This window comes from Mirounga angustirostris, unplaced genomic scaffold (genome assembly GCF_029215605.1).
Source record: "Mirounga angustirostris isolate CCGP_5_RB_7025 unplaced genomic scaffold, mMirAng1.0.hap1 SCAF_12, whole genome shotgun sequence".
In the NCBI taxonomy this organism is placed as follows: Eukaryota; Metazoa; Chordata; class Mammalia; order Carnivora; family Phocidae; genus Mirounga; species Mirounga angustirostris.
The window spans coordinates 85,907,556-85,929,158 of NW_026991720.1; the positions used below are offsets into that span (position 1 = coordinate 85,907,556).

The window sequence follows — 21,603 nt, forward strand, 5'->3', positions numbered from 1 at the left end:
TGGTCTGCTTGAGATTCTCTCTCTCCTTCTCCCTCTGCCCTTCCCCTTGCTCATGCTCTCTCTCTCAAATAAATAAATATTTAAAAAAAAATAAAATGAGAGTTTAGGTCTTCCTAGCTACCTCTTAGAACCAAAGTTATGCCATGCTAAGAAAACTTATCACACATCTACTGGTAACGTTTTTTATAAATTAACATTAGCCAAGTCAATCTATACATATCTTTGACTATTCAGAGGAATGGCCAGTTGTAAAGGCAATAAGGGATGGAAGAAAGTGCAGAAAGAAACAGAAGCAATCTTTAAGACAATAGAGATATGTTGGGATTTTGGCTATATGATTTTCTACTGTCAACTTTTGGCTAATTATCACTCAAGCAGCTTTACATAATGAGAAGATTTGTTCATGAAAATGATTTAATACAAAACTAAAAAGCAGCCTATGGAATAGGAGAAAATATTTGCAAATGACTATCTGATCAAAGGTTAGCATTCAAAATCTATAAAGAACTTATCAAACTCAACACCCAAAAAACAAATAATCCAGTTAAGAAATGGGCATAAGACATCAACATTTTTTTTCAAAGAAGACATCCAGATGGCTAACAGGCACATGAAATCATGCTCAGCATCACTCATCATCAGGGAAATACAAATCAAAACCATGACGAGATACCACCTCCCACCTGTCAGAATGGCTAAAATTAACAACACAGGAGACAACAGATGTTGGCGAGGATTCAAGAAAGGAGAATCCTCTTTCACTGTTGGTGGGAGTGCAAACTGGTGCAGCCACTCTGGAGAACAGTGTAGAGGTTCCTCAAAAAGTTGAAAATAGAACTACTGACAATCCAGCAATTGTACTACTAGCCATTTACCCAAAGGATACAAATACAGATTTGGGGGTGCCTGGGTGGCTCAGTCGGTTAAGCATCTGCCTTCGGCTCAGGTCATGATCCTGGAGTCCCAGGATCAAGCCCCACATTGGGCTCCCCGCTCAGCGGGGAGTCTGCTTTTCCCTCTGCCCCTCCCCCTGCTCATGGTCTCTCTCTCTCTCTCTAATAAATAAATGAAATCTTTTAAAAAATATAGATTCAAAGGGATACATGCACTCTGATGTTTATAGCAGCTTTATCAACAACAGCCAAACTATGGAAAGAGCCCAAATGTCCACTGACTGATGAATGGATAAAGAAGAGGTAGTATGAATACACACACACACACACACACACATATATACATAATGGAATATTACTCAGTCATAAAAAAGAATGACATTTTACCATTTGCAACAACATGGATGGAGCTAGAGTATATTATGCTAAACAAAATAAGTCAGAGAATGACAAATACCTTATGATTTCACTCATATATGGAATTTAAGAAACAAAACAGATGAACATATGGGAAGGGAAAAAAAAAGAAAGAGGGAAACAAACCACAAGAGACTCTAATGAAGAGAACAAACTGAGGGTTGATGGAGGGAAGTGGGTGGGGGGTGGGCTAAATGGGTGATGGGTATTAAGGAGGGTACTTGTTATGATGAGCACTGGGTGTTATATATAAGTAATGAATCACGAAATTCTACTCCTGAACCAATATTACACTATATGTTAACTAACTAGAAATTAAGTAGAAATTTGAAAAGAAAAAAAAAAGTTAAAAAGTAAAAAAAAGGAAAAGTGATTTAATTTGTGAAAATACAAATACAGAGCTATTATAGAACTATTTCTCAGTTGATTTTGCTACGGATTTTTTTCCCTTTTCAGATTTTTATTTGAGAAATTCAACTCTCAGCCATATAATCATTTTTTGATTAATATTTGACCTTGTAAAGTTTTACACATTTCACAGTGTCACATAAAAGTTTTACTCCTTCCAGGCAAACAAAATAAATGTTTACCCATGTGTTGAAGTGTCTGAAACAAGCAGCTGGGTGGACGTCTTTGAGACGTAATTTTCCTCAGATTTATTTGGTTTAAAGATTTATTTATTTATTTCAGAGTGAATAGGGGGAGGGGCAGAGGGAGCAAGAGAAAGAATCTGAAGCCGACTCTGCACTGACCACAGAGCCTGACACGGGGCTCAACCTCACGACCTTAGCTGAAACCAAGAGTCGGACACTTAAACGACTGAGCCACCCAGACACTGCAAATTTAGAGTCAAGTCCTAAGTTCAACTGGATGCATCAAGTGAAAACTTATCTGTGAAATGTTAAATTTATGAGCATCATTACTATATTTACTACAATTTTATTAAACATCTGATTTGCCAATGATTCCTATTTCTTGTCCAAATACTGTTATTGCAACCATTTTATACTTAAAAATAAAACTCCTGGGGCGCCTGGGTGGCTCAGTCGTTAAGCGTCTGCCTTCTCAGCTCAGGTCATGATCCCAGGGTCCTGGGATCGAGCCCCGCATCGGGCTCCCTGCTCCATGGGAAGCCTGCTTCTCCCTCTCCCACTCCCCCTGCTTGTGTTCCCTCTCTCGCTGTGTCTCTTTCTGTCAAATAAATAAAATCTTTAAAGAAATAAAATAAAATAAAACTCCTACTTATGAGTTACAACATTATGGGTTGTGGGCGGTCATTCTTGTGAACTGGCAAAGGGCGACTACAGTGTGCCAGTAATAACAGCTTTGTAGTCCCTTTGTAAGTCAAATGTTTAAACCCAAAGACTTTTTTATTGGCACCCTTGAGGGTGTTACTTTGAACATCTCCAGTAGAAAACAGCATTTTTTTTACAAATTTATTTACTAATTATTCAAGGCCATGCTCATCTCCAGCACTGCTGTACTGAAAAGCTCTGTGTAAATGGATTTGGAAAAGAAAAAAAAATGTATTTCAAAGATATCTGATATTTAAATCCCCCAGTTAAATCTTTCATTAAAAAGTATTTATTTTTTAAGTTGAATCATGTATAATATCCTGTAAGTTGAACTGTTATACATCAAGTTCTCTAAAATAGAAAAAAAAAAGGCACATCTGTGTGCTCTAGATTTTCATCTTCATTTTCTCAATGTGGAATTAGCAAAAAAGGGGATATAAATATGTTTTCAAGACAGGTGCCATTACATTTAATGTAAAATTAAAAATGTAAAATTTAAAAATGTAAATCATGTTTTAACTTATATAAAAATAAAAAAAGATCATATCCAGGAGCTTACCTTCCAAAAGAAAAACTGATCTATAGTGGTACTCCAGAGCCCTTCTCTGGCAACGCACACACACATACACACACTCTCCAAGGTCTTTCCTTCAAGATAGATATAATATAGACTCGACACAAAAATAATTTTATTTGGGGCGCCTGGGTGGTGTAGTTGGTTAAGTGTCTGACTTGGTTTTGGCTCAGGTCATGATCTCAGGATCATGAGATCAAGCCCCTCATCAGGCTCCACATGGAGTCTGTTGGATATTCTCTCCTTCCCCCTCTGTTTCTCCCTTCTCTGCTCCTTCCCCGACTTGCACTCTCTCTCTAATAAATAAATAAAATCTTTAAAAAGTAATAAAATAATTTTACCTAACATTTCAACCACTATTCCAGAGACTGCTGCCTGTATGCCTTAAGACCATCATTTTTCACTTTCTAGTAGCCCTTGAGAGGCTTCCCAGAATTTGGAGGATCATGAAATCCACAATAGCACTGTCTGAAGTTGAAGACACAGTCCATAATTGCTCCTTGAATCTCCCTCTTGTTATAGAACTGACAACTCAGACCATGATTTCGTAATAAAAGCTCAAATTATTGTTCCTTGTTCATATTTCTTTAAACTTGTCTACATATTGATATACATTTTGCCACTCTTCTTCTCCTTCATATTTACAGTATCATCCTACAGTTTATTCATATCAAGCCAGCATTTCACTCTCTGGAAGAGTCTAGTGTTACCCATAAACTTGAATATTTCAATGTGAATTCTCACTTCGAGGTGATTTATGAATCAACGAGTTGAGACCAAGGGCAAACAGATACCCAAAGTAGCAGGCGAAGGTTCTAAATATGTGGCCAGGCCCTCTCTACGTGAGGTAATGCCCTGCTTTTAATATAGCAAAAGCAGAGATGAAGGTGAAAAAGACTTCCACTCGGCTGAAAAGGACTTTAAGGATTCTTCCACATTGTTAAAATGGTCAATATTAAACATGCTCACATTTGTTTGTATAATGAACCATAATTTCTAAGAATCAGTCTGTAGGATTTTCTTTAGGAAAAGCTTAAGGATACTTGTATTAAGAATTTATTTTTCCAGGGAAGACTAAATTGAGTATGGAAGAAAGGATAGACAATGACAATGCTAGAATAAAATAGCATTAATAAACAGAAAAATGTAGATGTTATCACTCGTGACAATTTTAAAGGCTCTACTCTGTGCCTATAATCATTAAATAATTAGGACTTTAGAGAGTGAATATTTATATAATATAATAAATATAATATAAATATAAATATAATATAATAAATATAATATAAATATAAATATAATAAAGCCAACTCTTCTTTACTAGTGGAATTTACATTCTCTATGGGAATGCTACATTCAAATTATAGAGCTAAAACAACAAAGATTTTTAAAAAGTATAAACATTAGACTGAGAGGTTCACTCACTACTGACTAGGTAGCTGCAAGGCCCTGTGTTCCAGAGAGTTTTGGAAAGTGGGCACAATGTGTTGCTTTTCAACTGAGTTAGTTTGCCTTATAAAACAGACCTTTAAAAGGCATTTATTGAAATTTAACAATGGAACAGAAAATGTTGCAAAGTGAGAGAGAGTTTTCTTTTTTTTGTTCAAGTTTTTATGTAAATTCCAGTTAGTTAACGTACCATGTAATATTAGCTTCAGGTGTAGAATTTAGTGATTCATCACTTACATACAATACCCAGTGCTCATCACAAGTGCCCTCCTTAATCCCCATCACCCATTTAGTGCATCCTCTGCCCATCACCCCTCCAGCAACCCTCAGTGTGTTCTCTATAGTCAAGAGTCTGTTTTCTGGTCTGCTTCTCTTTTTTTCCCCCTATGTTCATCTATTTTGATTCTTAAATTCCACATATGAGTGAAATCACATGGTATTTGTCTTTCTCTGACTTATTTTATAAAACGAGAGCATAATAGGAGAGAATAGTTTTCTTAATTAAAGTGATGACTAGGTATTAGAACAGTGATAAGGAAACCGGCATTTATCTTAAGCTATGAATAATTACCAAACATTATTATAAAGGACTATTACTGTTTGAAGTTGAAAAGTTAACTACCATTAGTCTTTGTGATGCTGGCCTTAGCACAAAAATCATAATATGGTTTTATTTTAGTCACGTTGACTTCATAGTTAACTCTACTATGAAAATAATATGGTTTCATAATTAGGCGTGTGCAAAGAGCATTTGCTACAAGACTGTTCATTACAAAGCTGCTAAAACAGTGAACACTGGAAAAAAGCAAAATGTCCATAAATAAGTAATTTATTAAATACATTATAGTACAGCCATATAATAGGATACTATCCAGATGATGATGTAGACAGATGTTTATTAGAAAAACATTTAAAATGTAATGTTAGGTTTTAAAACAAAGCTAGACTATAAAATGGAATGCATGGTAGAGCCCCAAGTAGTAAAAATAAAATTGAACACATACATACATCTGAAGAGATATACCCAAAGATACTTACTATTCTTATTTCTGGGAAAAGGAACATGTGGGTGTGTGCAAACAGGAGTAAGTGTTGGTGTGACGGTGTGTGTGGACATACACAGGTATTCGCTTAGCTGTAGTTGTAAATACTTTCTTCAATAGATATTACTTGCCTAACCAGAAAATAAAATGAATTTAAACATTTAAAAGGAAATAGTATTCACTGTCAACTTTAAATGTGAAGAACAGTCTGTTTGTAGCATACATTTGTCTACTGTCATTATTTTTGTTTTTTTAAAGATTTTATTATCTTTTAATAAGAGAGAGAGACAGCGAGAGAGGGAACACAAGCAGGGGGAGGGGCAGAGGGAGAAGCAGGCTCCCCACGGAGCAGGGAGCCTGTTGCGGGGCTCGGGGCTCCATCCCAGGACCCTGGGATCATGACCTGAGCTGAAGACAGATGCTTAACAACTGAGCCACCCAGGCGCCCCTATTGTCATTCTTTTAAATTCTAAGTCCAAATAAAGGCATTTTACATTCTGACCCAAACATGAAATACAGAAAGCCAAAAAAATTTAACTTGACATTTTTACTAAAAACCAAACTCAGAAGAGAGAATGTCTAAAAGAAACAGTTGACAGGAAAAAAGTATATATATATATATTCCAAACAAACCTTGGGATTAGAAAATAAGTTAAAAAAAAAAATGTCTGATTTGGAGTTGCCAAAGTGCACTATATAGAACTGAAGTTACAGAATACTCCTTGAGAGAAAATTGATTCCCTTTGATCTATAAAGAAGTCATCTTGTCACTCTCCAAATGAACCATTTAGAAATCTCCCCTGCTGTTGATTTGTATGGGTATTCTGATTTCACAACATATATGAGACCCATTATATTAAATAAAGAAACCTGTGTTTTAATAGCAAAGTATAAATTAAAAAGTTATGAATTATTTGCCTTGAACTGATGACAGCACAGTTATTTATACTCTCAGTTTCTTCTAATAGGCTTTTATTTTTCCTAAAATCCATAAATATTGCTTTAATTTATTATACCCAAGATCTTTAAGTGGAGACAAACACTAAACACCTTCTATTGATACGTTCTGATGATATATAGATAATACAGATTCAATTCTTCATCTACCATCTATCTATACAACACAGAAACCTCTGTAGAGCTATCCTTTTGAACATACCTTTAAAAATTTCCCCAATGTGGTATTTATTATAAATTAGAAGGTCTTAAAAATACCAAATATTTCCCAAAAAGCAAATATTTCATTGTAACATTTTAGAATTAAATGTTACCATTTAAAATGCCTGAAGATATTTACTTAGATTTCTTTATCAAAATATATTAATAACATTTCATTTTAACAACAGAAAATAATGAAAGTCATAGTTGGCATAATACTTATAAGACTTGATGTTTTCACCTAATAAAATTGTAGGTACATTTTTCCATTCCATCTTTCCCCCCCCCACAGGAAATGATTCCATGCCAAATCCCTTAAATTCCTCTTTTGAAGTTTAAAATTAATTCCCATGGTTGCTCTTCTATAATCCCCCATCTTTTAAAAAATGCAAAATATGCTTATACTTTTTGAGAAATCAGATGAAATCCCAAATATCCTATATGAGTATGTGCTATGCTTTTAAAAAGTAAGCCTACATGCTCATTCTCAAAAGCTCATTCATCAAGGAGTCTAATTCTGTAATTAATACGAACAAGGTAACAATTTGCTTTAAGTGTCCACTCATAATGTTAAATCAATGTTAAATTATAAAGAACTTCCATGGAAATACATAAGACACACACACTGATTCTAAATGAAATTCATTATGAGCAGCTCTATTATACTGAATAGCAAATGAATTCTTAATAATGAGGCACTTGATGTGTTATCCAGAACTGGGGTTGACAAGAAAGCCACTTAGCTTCACTTTCTAATAATATTACAGCAAGTAACTGATACGGCACATATATTTTTCAATTTGGAAGGAAAACTTGAAAGAAAATTATGTTTTACCAAACCTTTTTAATACAGCCTGTTTCCTTCACAGACTTGTCAAAGGTTCTGTTCTCTTTTATAAGCTCATCTTGCCCTCACCATCAGAAGTCCATAACAACAGATGCTAGAATAATTAAAAACCTATCACTATAGACTCTTCCATCACATCACAGACTAGGAAAATGAAGGCGGTTTATGGGTGTCCTTGTCTCACTTTATCCACCCCTTTGTGGTTGATGTGTAGGCTTTAATGTGCATCCTTGCACCTCTCCTCCGGCAGGAAGCCTGTCTCTGGGGATCACTTGCAGAAAATAGGACACTGAGTCCATAATTAAAGTAATCTCTTTCCAGGCAGATGCTGCAGTTGGCTCTGTTATCACATATTACAAAAGGCATCTTGAGGGTTATAAAATGTGCAGCAAATAGCTTTGGAGATGAGAAACAGCAATTTTTCATCTAATTTTGATCCATAGACATGTAAGCACTGTATTGCTACTTTTTGGTTTCAAGCCAAATAACTATTATGGTGTTAAGATGAGCCGGGCAGTAACCAAAATTAAAGAATACTTTAGCTTTTATCCTCAAAGTGAGAAAAGCTCTTTTGTAACCATCTTTGCACTTAGCAAATAAGGATGCCATCTCAAATATGAGCATTAATGCCTGCAGGCGGATTTAGAAGAAAGGCTTATGTAGCTTAGCTTTACAGCCTTACTTTCAATATATTTGCTTAAGTTAAAACCAGAGGTTGATTAAGGGACCTACCATCTTGGCTCCTTTGCAACCACAGCGAACATTTTTAATTAGAAGCATTTCTACTGTTTATCATTTGTATAATATTTTTGGACATTGCTCTTTTGAAATATATGTCAGCCCAGATAACTAATAAGCTCATATTATTCCTAATCCCTTCTCTAAATACTAATAGTGGGAACAAATGGAGAACATTTGACAAACACAAGTCCAGCTTAGGACTTGTCAATGTGGGTAACCAAACCTGACCTCAATATTGTGAAGTGCTAAAATGGAAGAGGAAATAATTTTAATATTTATTTCTCAGTGCTATTAAATAAGACAACTTTTGAAAATGCAGTGATGTAATGTTAAAAAGGTTACCTTAAAATTCCAGAAAATATGTGGTTTAAATTTATTTCCTCAAACCGCATTTATTTAAAAAAAATTTTAACAGCAAAGTTTTACATGAACTTGAGCCTTTCAATTAAAAAAATACTATCGATAATATTAAACTTTATATTTTATGTTAGTCTAAATAACAGTCAAAAACAGGAGATATCTTATTTAGCTTAATTAACAATAGAAATATTGTATTCCACATGTTTAAGATGTCAGAATTATTATTTAGAAGGATTTACATATCACTTGAATTATTAGAGAAAAATTAATTGCAAATCAGAATTTTAAGTTATTGATAAAGTTTTGTTAAATGACCAAATTGTTATTTCCAGAATGCCTAAAATGTTATAATATAAAGCCAGCCGTCATCAGTGCAACATCTGGAGGTTTAAATAGCAGAATATAAGTCCTAATTCTCTAATACAGTCTTGGTACATTTGTGCATTCTTGCAATTTTTCATTTATGTATGCATGCATTCATTCATCCATTCAAGAAATAATTTTTTTGAGGTTTAATATATTTTTATTAGCATATAATGTATTATTTGTTTCAGGGGTACAGGTAAGAAATAATTTTTAAAGAATTTTTGTCCAAATAATTTTATAATACTATTGCATTTGAAATATTAGAAAATACATGGGGCGCCTGGGTGGCTCAGTCGGTTAAGCGTCTGCCTTCGGCTCAGGTCATGATCCCAGGGTCCTGGGATCGAGCCCCACATCGGGCTCCCTGCTCGGCGGGAAGCCTGCTTCTCCCTCTCCCACTCCCCCTGCTTGTGTTCCTGCTCTCGCTGTGTCTCTATCAAATAAATAAAATCTTTAAAAAAAAAAAAAAAGAAATATTAGAAAATATGTACTCAGTATCTTGTCACCTCAAAGGTAGTTTTCAATTTTGCATTTTTCCTTCAGTTTTACCTATATGAATGTTATTTTGTCCTTAGGAAATTACCCCTAATATTTCTAATATTATTATGTTTTGCTTATTTTGTCTGGAATTAATATAGTGGCACGGACTTCCTTTTTGTTAGAATTTGCCTGGTATATCTTTTCCTGTCTCTTTACTTTCAATGTTTTTGTGCCATTATGTTTAGGTTTGTCTCTTGGAAGAACATTGCTAGATTTTTAAAATTACATTTTGAAAGTCAAAGTGTATTAACTGGTGAATTTAATCTGTTCATATTATTGTAAATATATACATGCAGTTGACCTTTGAACAGCATGGGTTTGAACTGTGCAGGTCCACTTATAGGGGGATTTTTTTTTTTTTTTTTGGTAAATAAAATAAAGTGCTGTAAATGTTTTTTCTCTTCCTTATGATTTTCTTAATGACATTTTCTTTTCTCTGGCTTACTTTATTGTAGGAATGCAGGATTTAATACATATACAAAATATGTGTTAATCAACTGTTTATGTTATCAGTAAGGCTTCTGATCAACACTAAGCTATTAGTTAAGTTCTGGGGGAATCAAAAGTTATATGCAGATTTTATATGCAGATTTCAATCATGCAGGGGGTTGGTGCTTTGTTTGAGGGTCAACTATATACTTATTTATCAGTTAGGCATGAAAATTTATATATCATGTGTTGTTTGAGGGTCAACTATATATACTTATTTATCTTACATTTTATACTTCTATGCTTTTGAAGGTAACCTTTTTTCCTTTCTTTGGAGGGATTAAGTTTTCTTTCATCTTTTCTCCAATCCTTCCCCTGTTTTGGAAGTTATACTTCTATTTCAGTTCTACACATTTATGTTTTTAACTACGTCTACAACTTTCTTTTAGAATTTAAGGACCTTAGAAAACTTTAATACTGACTTCTCTCCTTCTTCCAATTCACACTCATGTTGCTTAGTATTTCAGTTATTCTTTGCCTTTAAATTCTATCTGAAAATAGTTATTGGTGTATATTTTGTATATAAATTTATTTACATAACCAAAGCTTATTTGGAATCTCTAACAAACTTGCTAATTATTATTAACTCTTGTATCACAATATTAAAGCACATCTTTTAAAAGCTTGCTTTAAAAATCGTCTGTTTCTGTGTGTGGTAAAAATGTGGTAAAAATATCAAGTCTCTCTTTTTTAATGTCTTTATTTTGTTTTTCATGCCTAACTGATAATTTATCTAGGTACAGAATTCTAGGTTGACAATGCATTTCCTCCACGACTTTGAAGATACTGTTCCATTGTCTCCTGACATCCCTTGTTGCTGATGAGAAAGCCACTACCAGACTAAAATGACAGGAAATCTACATTTTATCTTTGGTTGCCTCTGAGATTTTTCTCTTTGATACTCTGAAGGTTCACCATGATCTGATTCAATGCTAACTTTATTTATGTTGCTTAGATAGAAAAGACTCTTGTCTTCCTTAGTTCTAGAAAATTCCCCACCATTATCTCTTCAAATAGGTTTGTCTTCATTCTTTCTATTCTCTCCTTCTAAAACTTTTTTTTTTTTAAAGATTTTATTTATTTCACCTCTGTGAGGCTGGGCTGGCGGCGGCGGCGGGAGCCGGATGATCCGCGGAGGGGCGCCTCGGCCATGACTGCGGAGCTGCAGCAGGACGACGCGGCTGGAGCAGCCGACCGACACGGCTCGACCTGCCAAATGCTGTTAAACCAACTAAGAGAAATCACAGGCATTCAGGACCCTTCCTTTCTTCATGAAGCTCTGAAGGCCAGTAATGGTGACATCACCCTGGCAGTCAGCCTTCTCACCGAGGAAAGAGTTAAAGAGCCCAGTCAAGACACTGTTGCTACAGAACCATCTGAAGTAGAGGGCAGTGCTGCCAACAAAGAAGTTTTAGCAAAAGTGATAGACCTTACCATGATAACAAAGATGATCTTCAAGCTGCCATTGCTTTGAGCCTACTGGAATCCCCCCAAATTCAAGCTGATGGAAGAGATCTGAACAGGATGCACGAGGCAGCCTCTGCAGAAACGAAACGCTCCAAGAGAAAACGCTGTGAAGTCTGGGGAGAAAATCCCAATCCTAACGACTGGAGGAGAGTCGACGGGTGGCCCGTTGGGCTGAAGAATGTTGGCAATACATGTTGGTTTAGTGCTGTTATTCAGTCTCTCTTTCAACTGCCTGAATTTCGAAGACTTGTCCTCGGCTATAGTCTACCGCAGAATGTGCTTGAAAACTGTCCGAGTCACACGGAAAAGAGAAATATTGTGTTTATGCAAGAGCTTCAGTATTTGTTTGCTCTGATGATGGGATCAAATCGCAAATTTGTAGACCCTTCAGCAGCCCTGGATCTCTTAAAGGGAGCATTCCGATCACCTGAGGAACAGCAGCAAGATGTGAGTGAATTCACGCACAAGCTCCTGGATTGGCTACAGGATGCATTCCAGCTAGCTGTGAGTGTGAACAATCCCAGGAACAAATCTGAAAATCCAATGGTGCAGCTTTTCTACGGTACTTTTCTCACTGAAGGGGTTCGTGAAGGAAAGCCCTTTTGCAACAATGAGACCTTCGGCCAGTATCCCCTTCAGCGTTGGTTTACAAAGCTACCTCCAGTGTTGACCTTTGAACTCTCAAGATTCGAGTTCAATCAGTCCCTTGGTCAGCCAGAGAAAATTCACAATAAGCTGGAATTTCCTCAGATCATTTATATGGACAGGTACATGTACAAGAGCAAAGAACTTATTCGAAGTAAGAGAGAGTGTATTCGAAAGTTGAAGGAGGAAATAAAAGTTCTGCAGCAAAAACTGGAAAGGTACGTGAAGTACGGCTCAGGCCCAGCTCGGTTTCCACTCCCGGACATGCTGAAATACGTTATCGAATTTGCCAGTACAAAACCTGTCCCAGAAAGGGCCACGTCTCAAAGCGATGCACACATGATGTTACCGCTTTCTTCAGCACACTGCCCAGTTTCTGACCTGGCATCCAAGGAAAGTACAAGTAAAGATAGCTCTTCTCAGGATGTTGAAGGTACCTTTTCTTCTGAAGATCCTCTACCCAAATCTAAGGCAATGAATAAGCCACTTGCATCTTCCCGGTCTTCAATGGAAATGCCTGCACAGCCAACTCCTTGAACCGTCACAGACGAGGAGATAAACTTTGTTAAGACCTATCTTCAGAGGTGGAGGAGTGAGATCGAACAAGATATACAAGATTTAAAGAATTGTATTGCAAGCACCACCCAGACTATTGAGCAGATGTATTGTGACCCTCTCCTTCGTCAGGTGCCTTATCGCTTGCATGCTGATCTTGTTCATGAAGGGCAAGCAAACGCTGGACACTACTGGGCCTATATCTATAATCAACCCCGACAAGTCTGGCTCAAGTACAATGACATCTCTGTTACTGAATCTTCCTGGGAAGAACTTGAAAGAGATTCTTATGGGGGCCTGAGAAATGTTAGTGCTTACTGTCTGATGTACATTAACAACCAGCTACCGCACTTCAATGCAGAGGTAGCCCCAAGCGAATCAGATCAGATGTTAGGAGAAGTGGATGCCCTGTCTGTTGAACTGAAGCATTACATTCAGGAAGATAACTGGAGGTTTGAGCAGGAAGTCGAGGAGTGGGAAGAAGAGCAGTCTTGCAAAATCCCTCAAATGGAATCCTCCACGAGCTCAGCACCCCAGGATTTCTCTCCATCCCCAGAGCCTTCAGCAACCGCCTCGCATGGGGTCCGCTGCTTGGCGTCCGAGCACGCTGTGATTGTCAAGGAGCAGACGGCGCAGGCCATTGCGAACAGCGTGCACGCCTACGAGAGGAGCGGCGTGGAGGCGGCGCTGAGCGAGGTGTTCCATGAAGAATACTCCAGGCTCCACCGGCTTGCCAAAGAGACGCCCGCTTCACACAGCGACCCTCAGCTCCAGCACGTGCTGGTCTACTTTTTCCAAAATGAAGCACCCAAAAGAGTAGTAGAATGGACCCTCCTGGAACAGTTTGCAGATAAAAATCTTAGCTATGATGAAAGATCCATCAGCATCATGAAGGTGGCTCAAGCTAAACTGAAGGAGATTGGTCCAGATGACATGAATATGGAAGAGTACAAGAAGTGGCACGAAGATTATAGTTTGTTTCGAAAGGTGTCTGTGTATCTCCTCACAGGCCTGGAATTCTACCAAAAAGGAAAGTACCAAGAGGCACTCTCCTGCCTGGTCTATGCCTACCAGAGCAATGCCGCTCTGCTGATGAATGGGCCCCGCCGCGGGGTGAAGGAATCGGTCATCGCTTTGTACGGAAGAAAATGCCTTCTGGAGCTGAATGCCAAAGCAGCTTCTCTCTTTGAAACAAACGATGACCACTCTGTAACTGAGGGCATTAATGTGATGAATGAGTTGATCATTCCCTGCATTCACCTTATCATTAATAATGACATCTCCAAGGATGACCTCCATGCCATCGAGATCATGAGAAACCATTGGTGCTCTTACCTTGGGCAAGATATCGCTGAAAATCTACAGCTGTGCTTAGGAGAGTTTCTACCCAGGCTTCTGGATCCTTCTGCAGAAATCATTGTCCTGAAGGAGCCTCCGACCATTCGGCCCAATTCTCCCTATGACCTTTGTAGCCGATTTGCAGCTGTCATGGAGTCAATTCAGGGGGTTTCCACTGTGACAGTGAAATAAGCCCCCACACGGTCAAGGCCCAGTTTGGTCTGAGGCCGCCTGCCTGCTGTACAGAAGTCTGTTGTCACAGTGTTTCCCCTGGGGGAAGGGGTTAGGTGGGAAAGTAAGATTCAGATCCAGACCCCAACCATGCTAAAGAAGGATTGAAAATAAAATTGCACTTTTTAGGTACAGAAAAAGAAAAAAAAAAAAGAGATTTTATTTATTTCTTGGACAGAGAGAGAGAGAGAGCACAGAAGCAGGGGAGCAGCAGAGGGAGAAGCAGACTCCCAGCTGAGCAAGGAGCCCGACTCAGGGCCCGATCCCGGGACCCCGGGATCATGACCTGAACCAAAGGCAAATGCTTAACCGACTGAGCCACCCAGGTGCCCCTAGATGTTACTTTCTTAACTTGATGTTCTATACCAGGTTAATAAGGTAAAGTCAAGTCAGACTCCTCACACAGAGAATTTTAGTTTCTCGTAAGTGGCTTACTTTACCAAAAGTCTCAGTCTGATGACAAGCTTTGCTGTTTTCCCAGGCAGAGCTGGATGATACTTGAGGCTCCAGGCTTCAGGCAGCGGGCCCAGCGCCTGCTTCCTCTCCTTCCCTCTCTCCTGCTGTCTTCGAAAAGGCTCTCAGCGATGGCTCCAGATCCCACTGAGGTTAAAACTCCAGGCCTAGGACCTAAATCCAGGTTTAAAATACCCATAGACCCGGATGATATCTGCTCCCACTTCCTGATCCAGTCTCCATACCTCCCCTTTCTTCTGGCACCTTGTGTCTTCACTTTCTTTCCAACAGTTTTGTATGTATTTTAAATGCTTACTCATTTATCTAAAGTTTCTATGTGATTTTAATAGAAGGAGCTCCTGCCATGAGAGCTCAGTCTTCCACAATGCCAGAAATCCTCTACAAACATAATTTTAATGTGTTTGAAATAGTAGAAATGCATTTTTTTATGTTTTTGTCACTTAATACTCCAAACATCTCTCGAGTTGCTACACTATCTTTACAATTACTATTTTAACAGTGACAGAGAGCAGTAATATAAGATAGCAGCTAAAAGGACATGTTTTGGATGAAAACAGACCTATTTCTGTGAGCTCTTCAAGCTCTTTCTTCAGTAATAGTGATATAGGAAGGTACAGCATCTGAATAGGCTGCCTGGTATACAGGTGCTCACTAAATGGAAATTGGTATTTTTACTACTATCATCATCATCATCATCATCATCATCACCATCAAATGCTATTCCAAACCTCATTATTGCTTATTTTAATATTAATGATTAGCATTCTAGACATGCTCATTTTAAATCTTAGGTACACGGTGGTAAATTGTCATAGGGTAAGGGAATATTTGAGAAGGCCCTGAACTTAAAACACTGCGGCAGAGGATGGGGGGACAGGCAGGGTGAGACCCAAGGGTGGGGGCAGGGAGAAGAACAGTGCCTTAGCCCAGAGCAGCCAAAGAGTGGTACTAAGTCCTGAGCACTGTATGAAAAGGTAACCAGAAGGGATCCCCACTTGTCACACTTGGCCTACATAGAGTTAAGGTCCCCATAAAGTTAAGGTCCATAGAAATTTCTGCTTTAGCAAACAAAATTAAAATGAACAGTTAGGTAGGGACACCTGGGTGGCTCAGTGGGTTAAGCGTCTGCCTTCGGCTCGGGTCATGATCCCAGGTTCCTGGGATCGAGTCCCGCATCAGGCTCCTTGCTCAGCAGGGAGCCTGCTTCTCCCTCTGCCTGCCACTCCCCCCTGCTTGTGCTCTCTCTCCCTCTCTCTCTCTGACAAATAAATAAAATCTTTAAAAAAAAATGAACAGTTAGGTAACCAGTTTTCTACAAAAAAATTGCCCTGCTTGGCCAGGTTAGCAGTTATAATGTTTTAAGTTCACAGGGCCATTGCAAAATCTTAGCTTTACGTTCCTCCTTCTGTATGTCCTTTGAAGTACATGTTATATTCTGTAAATGTTAAGGTAACATAAGAGGAAAAGATAATTAATTAGATTTTCTCAGGGCTACACATTAGAACTTTCTGTAATGATGGAAATGTTCCAGATCTGTGCTGTTCAATATAATAGTCACTAGACATATGTGGCTCCTGAACTTGAAATGTGGCTAGTGTAACTAAGGAACTGAACTATTTATTTTATTTGACTTTAACTTAAATAGCCACATGTAAAAATAAATAAATAAATAAATAGCCACATGTGCCTTGTAGCTAGTGTATTAGAAAGTATAGTTCTAAACAAATTCTAGAATATATGCGTGTTTGTATATATATGCATATATATGAATATACATCTATGTCTGTATGTAAATATATACATAAATATAAACATATACATGCATACGGACATAATCTCAGAGGTATTGCAGGTTTGGTTCCAGACCATGGTAATAAAGCAAATATCACAATAAAATGAGTCAATGAATTTTTTGGTTTTCCAGTGCATATAAAAGGTATGTGTTTACATTATAGTGTAGTCTTTTAAGTGCACAATAGCATTGTGCCTTTAAAAAAGTACATACCTTAATTTAAAAGTACTTTATTGCCAAAAAGTGCTAACCATCACCTGAGCTCTCAGCGAGTCATGATCATTGACCACGGATCATCATAACAAATACAATAATAATGAAAAAATTTGAAATATTACAAGAATTACAAAACATGACACAGAGGCATGAAGTGAGCAAATGCTGTTGGAAAAATGACACTGGCAGACTTGTTCGATTCAGGGTTGCCACAAACCTTCAATTTGTAAAAGTCAGAGTATCTGTTAATTGCACTAAAGTGACACACAATAAAGCGAGGTATGTCTGTATGTATATCCAAGTAAGTCACAGTGGACAAGTTAAGTTCTTTAAAAAATTCCTATCTGGAAGAAGCAATCAAAAATCTACTTCATGTTTGTAATCATGCCTTAATATTCAGAGATTTTAAAAAAAAAAGCAGAGCTAAATAAAATCTGGCTGCTAGTATATATTATCCAAGTCACTGTATTGGCAAACCATGGAGTTGTTGCTGCCATGAGAAAAATTTATTCACCTGGTTCCCAGACATCTTTGTCATCACTATTTTTGACTGCATACGCAATTTGAAAAAAAATAATAATTTCTCACATAAGGCCTCTAAAACTGGTTTCACCAATTCTATTAATAAAGAAATAACCCAAATCTCTGCCCATATCTCATTTAGGAGATTTCTATTAGATACAAAGAAGTGCTAAGAATTGTAATACATAAAGCTTTTAGATTTACCAACTTTGGTGTTTTTTGCTTTCACAAATGATCCATGTGATTTCAAGTAATAAGTGCCAAGTGGAGTAGTAATCCCATCTAAACCACAAGGCCTCATAATAAAGAGCATCTTGTGGTTTCCAAACCTCAGTCCACTTACTTAAGTACCCTTCACAAGTTATGATTCCATTACATGAAAGGGAAGGGAAGAATAAAAGGATGGGTTTGCCATAAGCTTGCTTTTTTGTTTGTTTTGCTTTTGCTTCTAGAATTAACATTAGGAAAAACTGGTATTTCTACCTAAAAGAAAAAAAAAGCAGAGATTTAAAAAAGAACAAATTCACTAATACAACTATTTGCTGTGGGATAGGCTTCACAGATGCAGGTCCATCTTTGGACCCTAAACATATTTCATTACTGAAATAGAAAAATTTTCTCATTATAAAGCAGTTCTACTTCTCAGATGCTCTTATGATTCTGATGAAAAAAAAACTGTCCTATGAAACTCCAGTAAATTTCCCTAATAGAACCAGTGTTTTTTACACTGTGGCTTCTTGGAAGAAGGAGGTGACGAGAAGGAAGAAGACAGGTAATACAAAGGGGTTGGTATTGCCTTTTGAATATCTGTTAAATTTATTAAAATATGTTGTATAATTAATATAAAAAATAATTTCTTTAGACCTTCCTGGAGATAAATGGACATATTTTATCTCAACATTTTATCACACTCCCTAAAATTAAAAATTAAATCCCCAGGCAGCATCTTGACCTCATTTGCCAAAAAGTTGATAAATAAGAACACACATTAGACCCTGAACTTAGACTGTGTCCTCTTGTCCGAACCTAATAGGCTATTTAACTTTCATGAAAAACAGGGGCCTACAGGGAGTGAGAACCATCAGGGTCCTAGCCATTCACTTTTAAGGGTAGAAAATATATATATATATGGTTTTTGTTTGTTTGTTTTGTTTTGTTTTTTTTTGCGAGAGAGAGAATGAGAGAGAGCACGAGAGGGAGGAGGGTCAGAGGGAGAAGCAGACTCCCTGCCAAGCAGGGAGCCCGATGCGGGACTCGATCCCGGGACTCCGGGATCATGACCTGAGCCGAAGGCAGTCGCTTAACCAACTGAGCCACCCAGGCGCCCCGAAAATATATTTTTTTTATCCTGTCATTCAAAGGTACATTTTTGAGCAGCACCGAAATAATTGTCTCGGGTTGGGAAATGTCTGTTTAAAAAAAGAAAACTAGACCATCAGAAAAAAATTAGAGACCTGTGAGTTAAGAGACAGATTAAATTCCCCCTACAGAAAACAGCATATCTGGTTTTATCGAACAGTGTGGATACAAACATGTTAGCCTTCCATGACAAGGGATTTATTTTTGCAGTAAGCTACATAAACCTAAAAAGTAAAATAACATTTGTATGTATCAACTGTTGGCATCCTTATCTGTAGCTATGAATGCACTCCCAATAAATGCACCCATGGGAGCGTCCCTGATCTCATTTCAAATGTTTAAATAACAAGGCAAATACATCTATGATGCTTCCTTCTGATGGATGGAAATAAATGGGCAACCATACTATCTTTCCTGAGGAATCCTCCAGACACAGTGGAATGGCTCTCATCAAAAATTAAAGGCTTCTGAGATATACTCAAGGCAGCACCTCAAATCTGTGCATCTGTATGATTTTCAGCCTGTCTGGTATTCAGAAACTGCTGCTGTCTTCAATTTTTTAAATGATGTGGGGTTTTTTTGTCTTCTTGTTTAGTATACTTTTAAAAAATTAGTCTTCTAGGAGAATCTTCCTTTAAAATGTCAAATGTTCAAATACAGTCCACTTGTGTACCTCTTTGCTGGCCTGAGTTCATTCTTTGTTGTTGCTTCAGTATCTTAAATAGAACACCACTTGTTTCACATCAGTTCCTAGTTTTGAGGGATTTGACTTATGGTTAAATTGTCACTAATTTGGGCACAGATCTGATCTTTTCTGCTCCCTTTGAATTCCAATATTATGTTAGCATCTCTGTCCAAGCAATTAAACTTAAATCTAATAGTGATAAGTTTTGCTTTAATACACACATTCCCTCCCTAATGGAATCCTTTCGTGATAAGGGATAGGATATAATCACCATCCAAAGAAAGAACCTGCATCATGCTACATCAAGATAAAACCCATGTTTGACATATAAACCTAATGTTCTCCACATTTCAGAAATTTAAATAGGTGCCTCTTGTATTTGTAAAAGAGCCTAATATAGTGTTTTATTTTTTTTATTATTTTTTAAGTTTTATTTATTTAAGTAATCTCTACACCCAACATGGGGCTCAAACTCATGACCCCGAGATCAAGAGTCACATACTTTTCTGACTGAGCCAACCAGGTGCCCCTATAGTGTTCTGAACATAGTAAATGCGCATAGATATTCCTTTTTCCCCTTCATGCCTTCATTGAGTTATCCAGATATTAGTTTTCAACGTCTGATTTGTCATCAGTTTCCCTGTGTTTGCTCACTTTATGTAACGTTTTTGAAAGATTTGAAAACTTTCAGTAAATATTTTGGCACTAGAAGATGGCGGAGGAGTAGGGAGACCTGGATTTCGTCTCCTCTCAGGAATTCAGCTGGATAGGGATCAAACCATTCTGAACACCTACAAACCCAATAGGAGATCGAAGAAAAGAAGAGCAACAACTCTCTGAACAGAAAAGCGACCAGTTTCTGGAAGGTAGGACGTGCGGAGAAGTGAATCCGAGGCGATATTCGGGAGGATAGACGGTGGGGGAGGGGCCTCCGTCGGCCGCTTCTGGCAAGTGACAGAGCAGCGGAGCACAAAATCAGAACTTTTAGAACTCGGCTCCGCTGAGGGACCTCGCTCCGGTGGCTAAGGGGGGGTGGAAACCTTGTGGGACAGTGTGGTCTCAGGACCCTCGGGGTCACAGAAAGACCGGGGGTGCCTGAGTGCAGCAGAGCTCCCAGGTAACGGAGCAGGGAAGCCGGCTGCAGGGGCGGAGCCCAGGCGCGGGCTCTCAGCTCGGGGTGGCCATAAACCGTGATCCGCGGCACAGTCGGGCCCCTGCTCCTCCAGCAGGGACCCCACAAGCGGCAGATCCGGGGAGACTCACCTTCCTCCCCGGGGAGGAGCGGCGCGGGAGTGCACCGCAGGGATCTGCTGGGTTTGGAGACTCCGCCCGGGGTCGGGTGCCAGAGATAGAAACGCGCGGTCACAGGCCGGGCGAGCACGGGGTGCGGCCGGAGACTGGGGAGACGAGAGTGACTGACGGCTTTTCTCTGGGGGCTCACTGAGGAGCGGGGCCCCAATTCTCGGCTCCTCCGGGGCGGAGATTGGGAGGCCGCCATTCTCACTCTCCGCCTCCAAAGCTGTACGGAAAGCTCGCAGGGAACAAAAGCCCCGGAGAGCAAACCCGAGCAGATGACTTAGCCGGCAGGGGGCAAGGGCGGGGCACTTCCGCCTCCGGCAGAGACATTTGGAAACCACGGCGACAGGCCCCTCCCCAGAAGATCAGCGAGAACAGCCGGCCAAGACCAAGTTCACCGATCAATGAGAACGGCAGAACTCCAGCGCTAGGGGACTACTGCACATAGAATTCACGGCTTTTTTACCATGATTCTTTAGTCTTTCAAGGTTAATTTTTTTTTAACTTGTCTTTTTTCCTTTTTTTTTTGAATTTTTCTTTTTCCCTTTTTCAACCAACTTATCAATCCCTTTTTTATTTTTCATTTTTAGAGTAATATTCTATCCCTTCATAGTAGTTACCCGTATTTTTGGCATATATATATAAGTTGTTCTCTCTTTAAAATTTTGAGATAGTTTCTTCTAACAGATCAAAATATACCCTAAATCTCCAGTGTATGGTTTTTTTCTACTCCCTTGCCTAATCACATTCTCTCCCTTTTTTTTTTTAAATCCTCTTCTTTCTTTTTTCAAACAACTTATCAATTCCTTATATAAAATTTTTTATAATTTCCATCTTTACGGTCATATTCC

General features: G+C 38.3%; 2 protein-coding genes across 2 annotated transcripts in view; one reads left to right on the forward strand and one right to left on the reverse strand.

Moving 5' to 3' along the window:
• RELN (reelin) overlaps nucleotides 1-21,603 on the reverse strand; it is a 530,360-nt gene that overhangs the window by 350,539 nt on the left and 158,218 nt on the right. The window lies entirely within an intron of this gene.
• Nucleotides 11,277-14,543, forward strand: LOC123835664 (ubiquitin carboxyl-terminal hydrolase 28-like). Its single transcript, XM_045864853.3, is given in 2 exon segments — nucleotides 11,277-11,602; nucleotides 11,605-14,543. Coding segments are annotated over 2 exon segments (3,045 nt in total). The 5' UTR covers nucleotides 11,277-11,322; the 3' UTR covers nucleotides 14,370-14,543.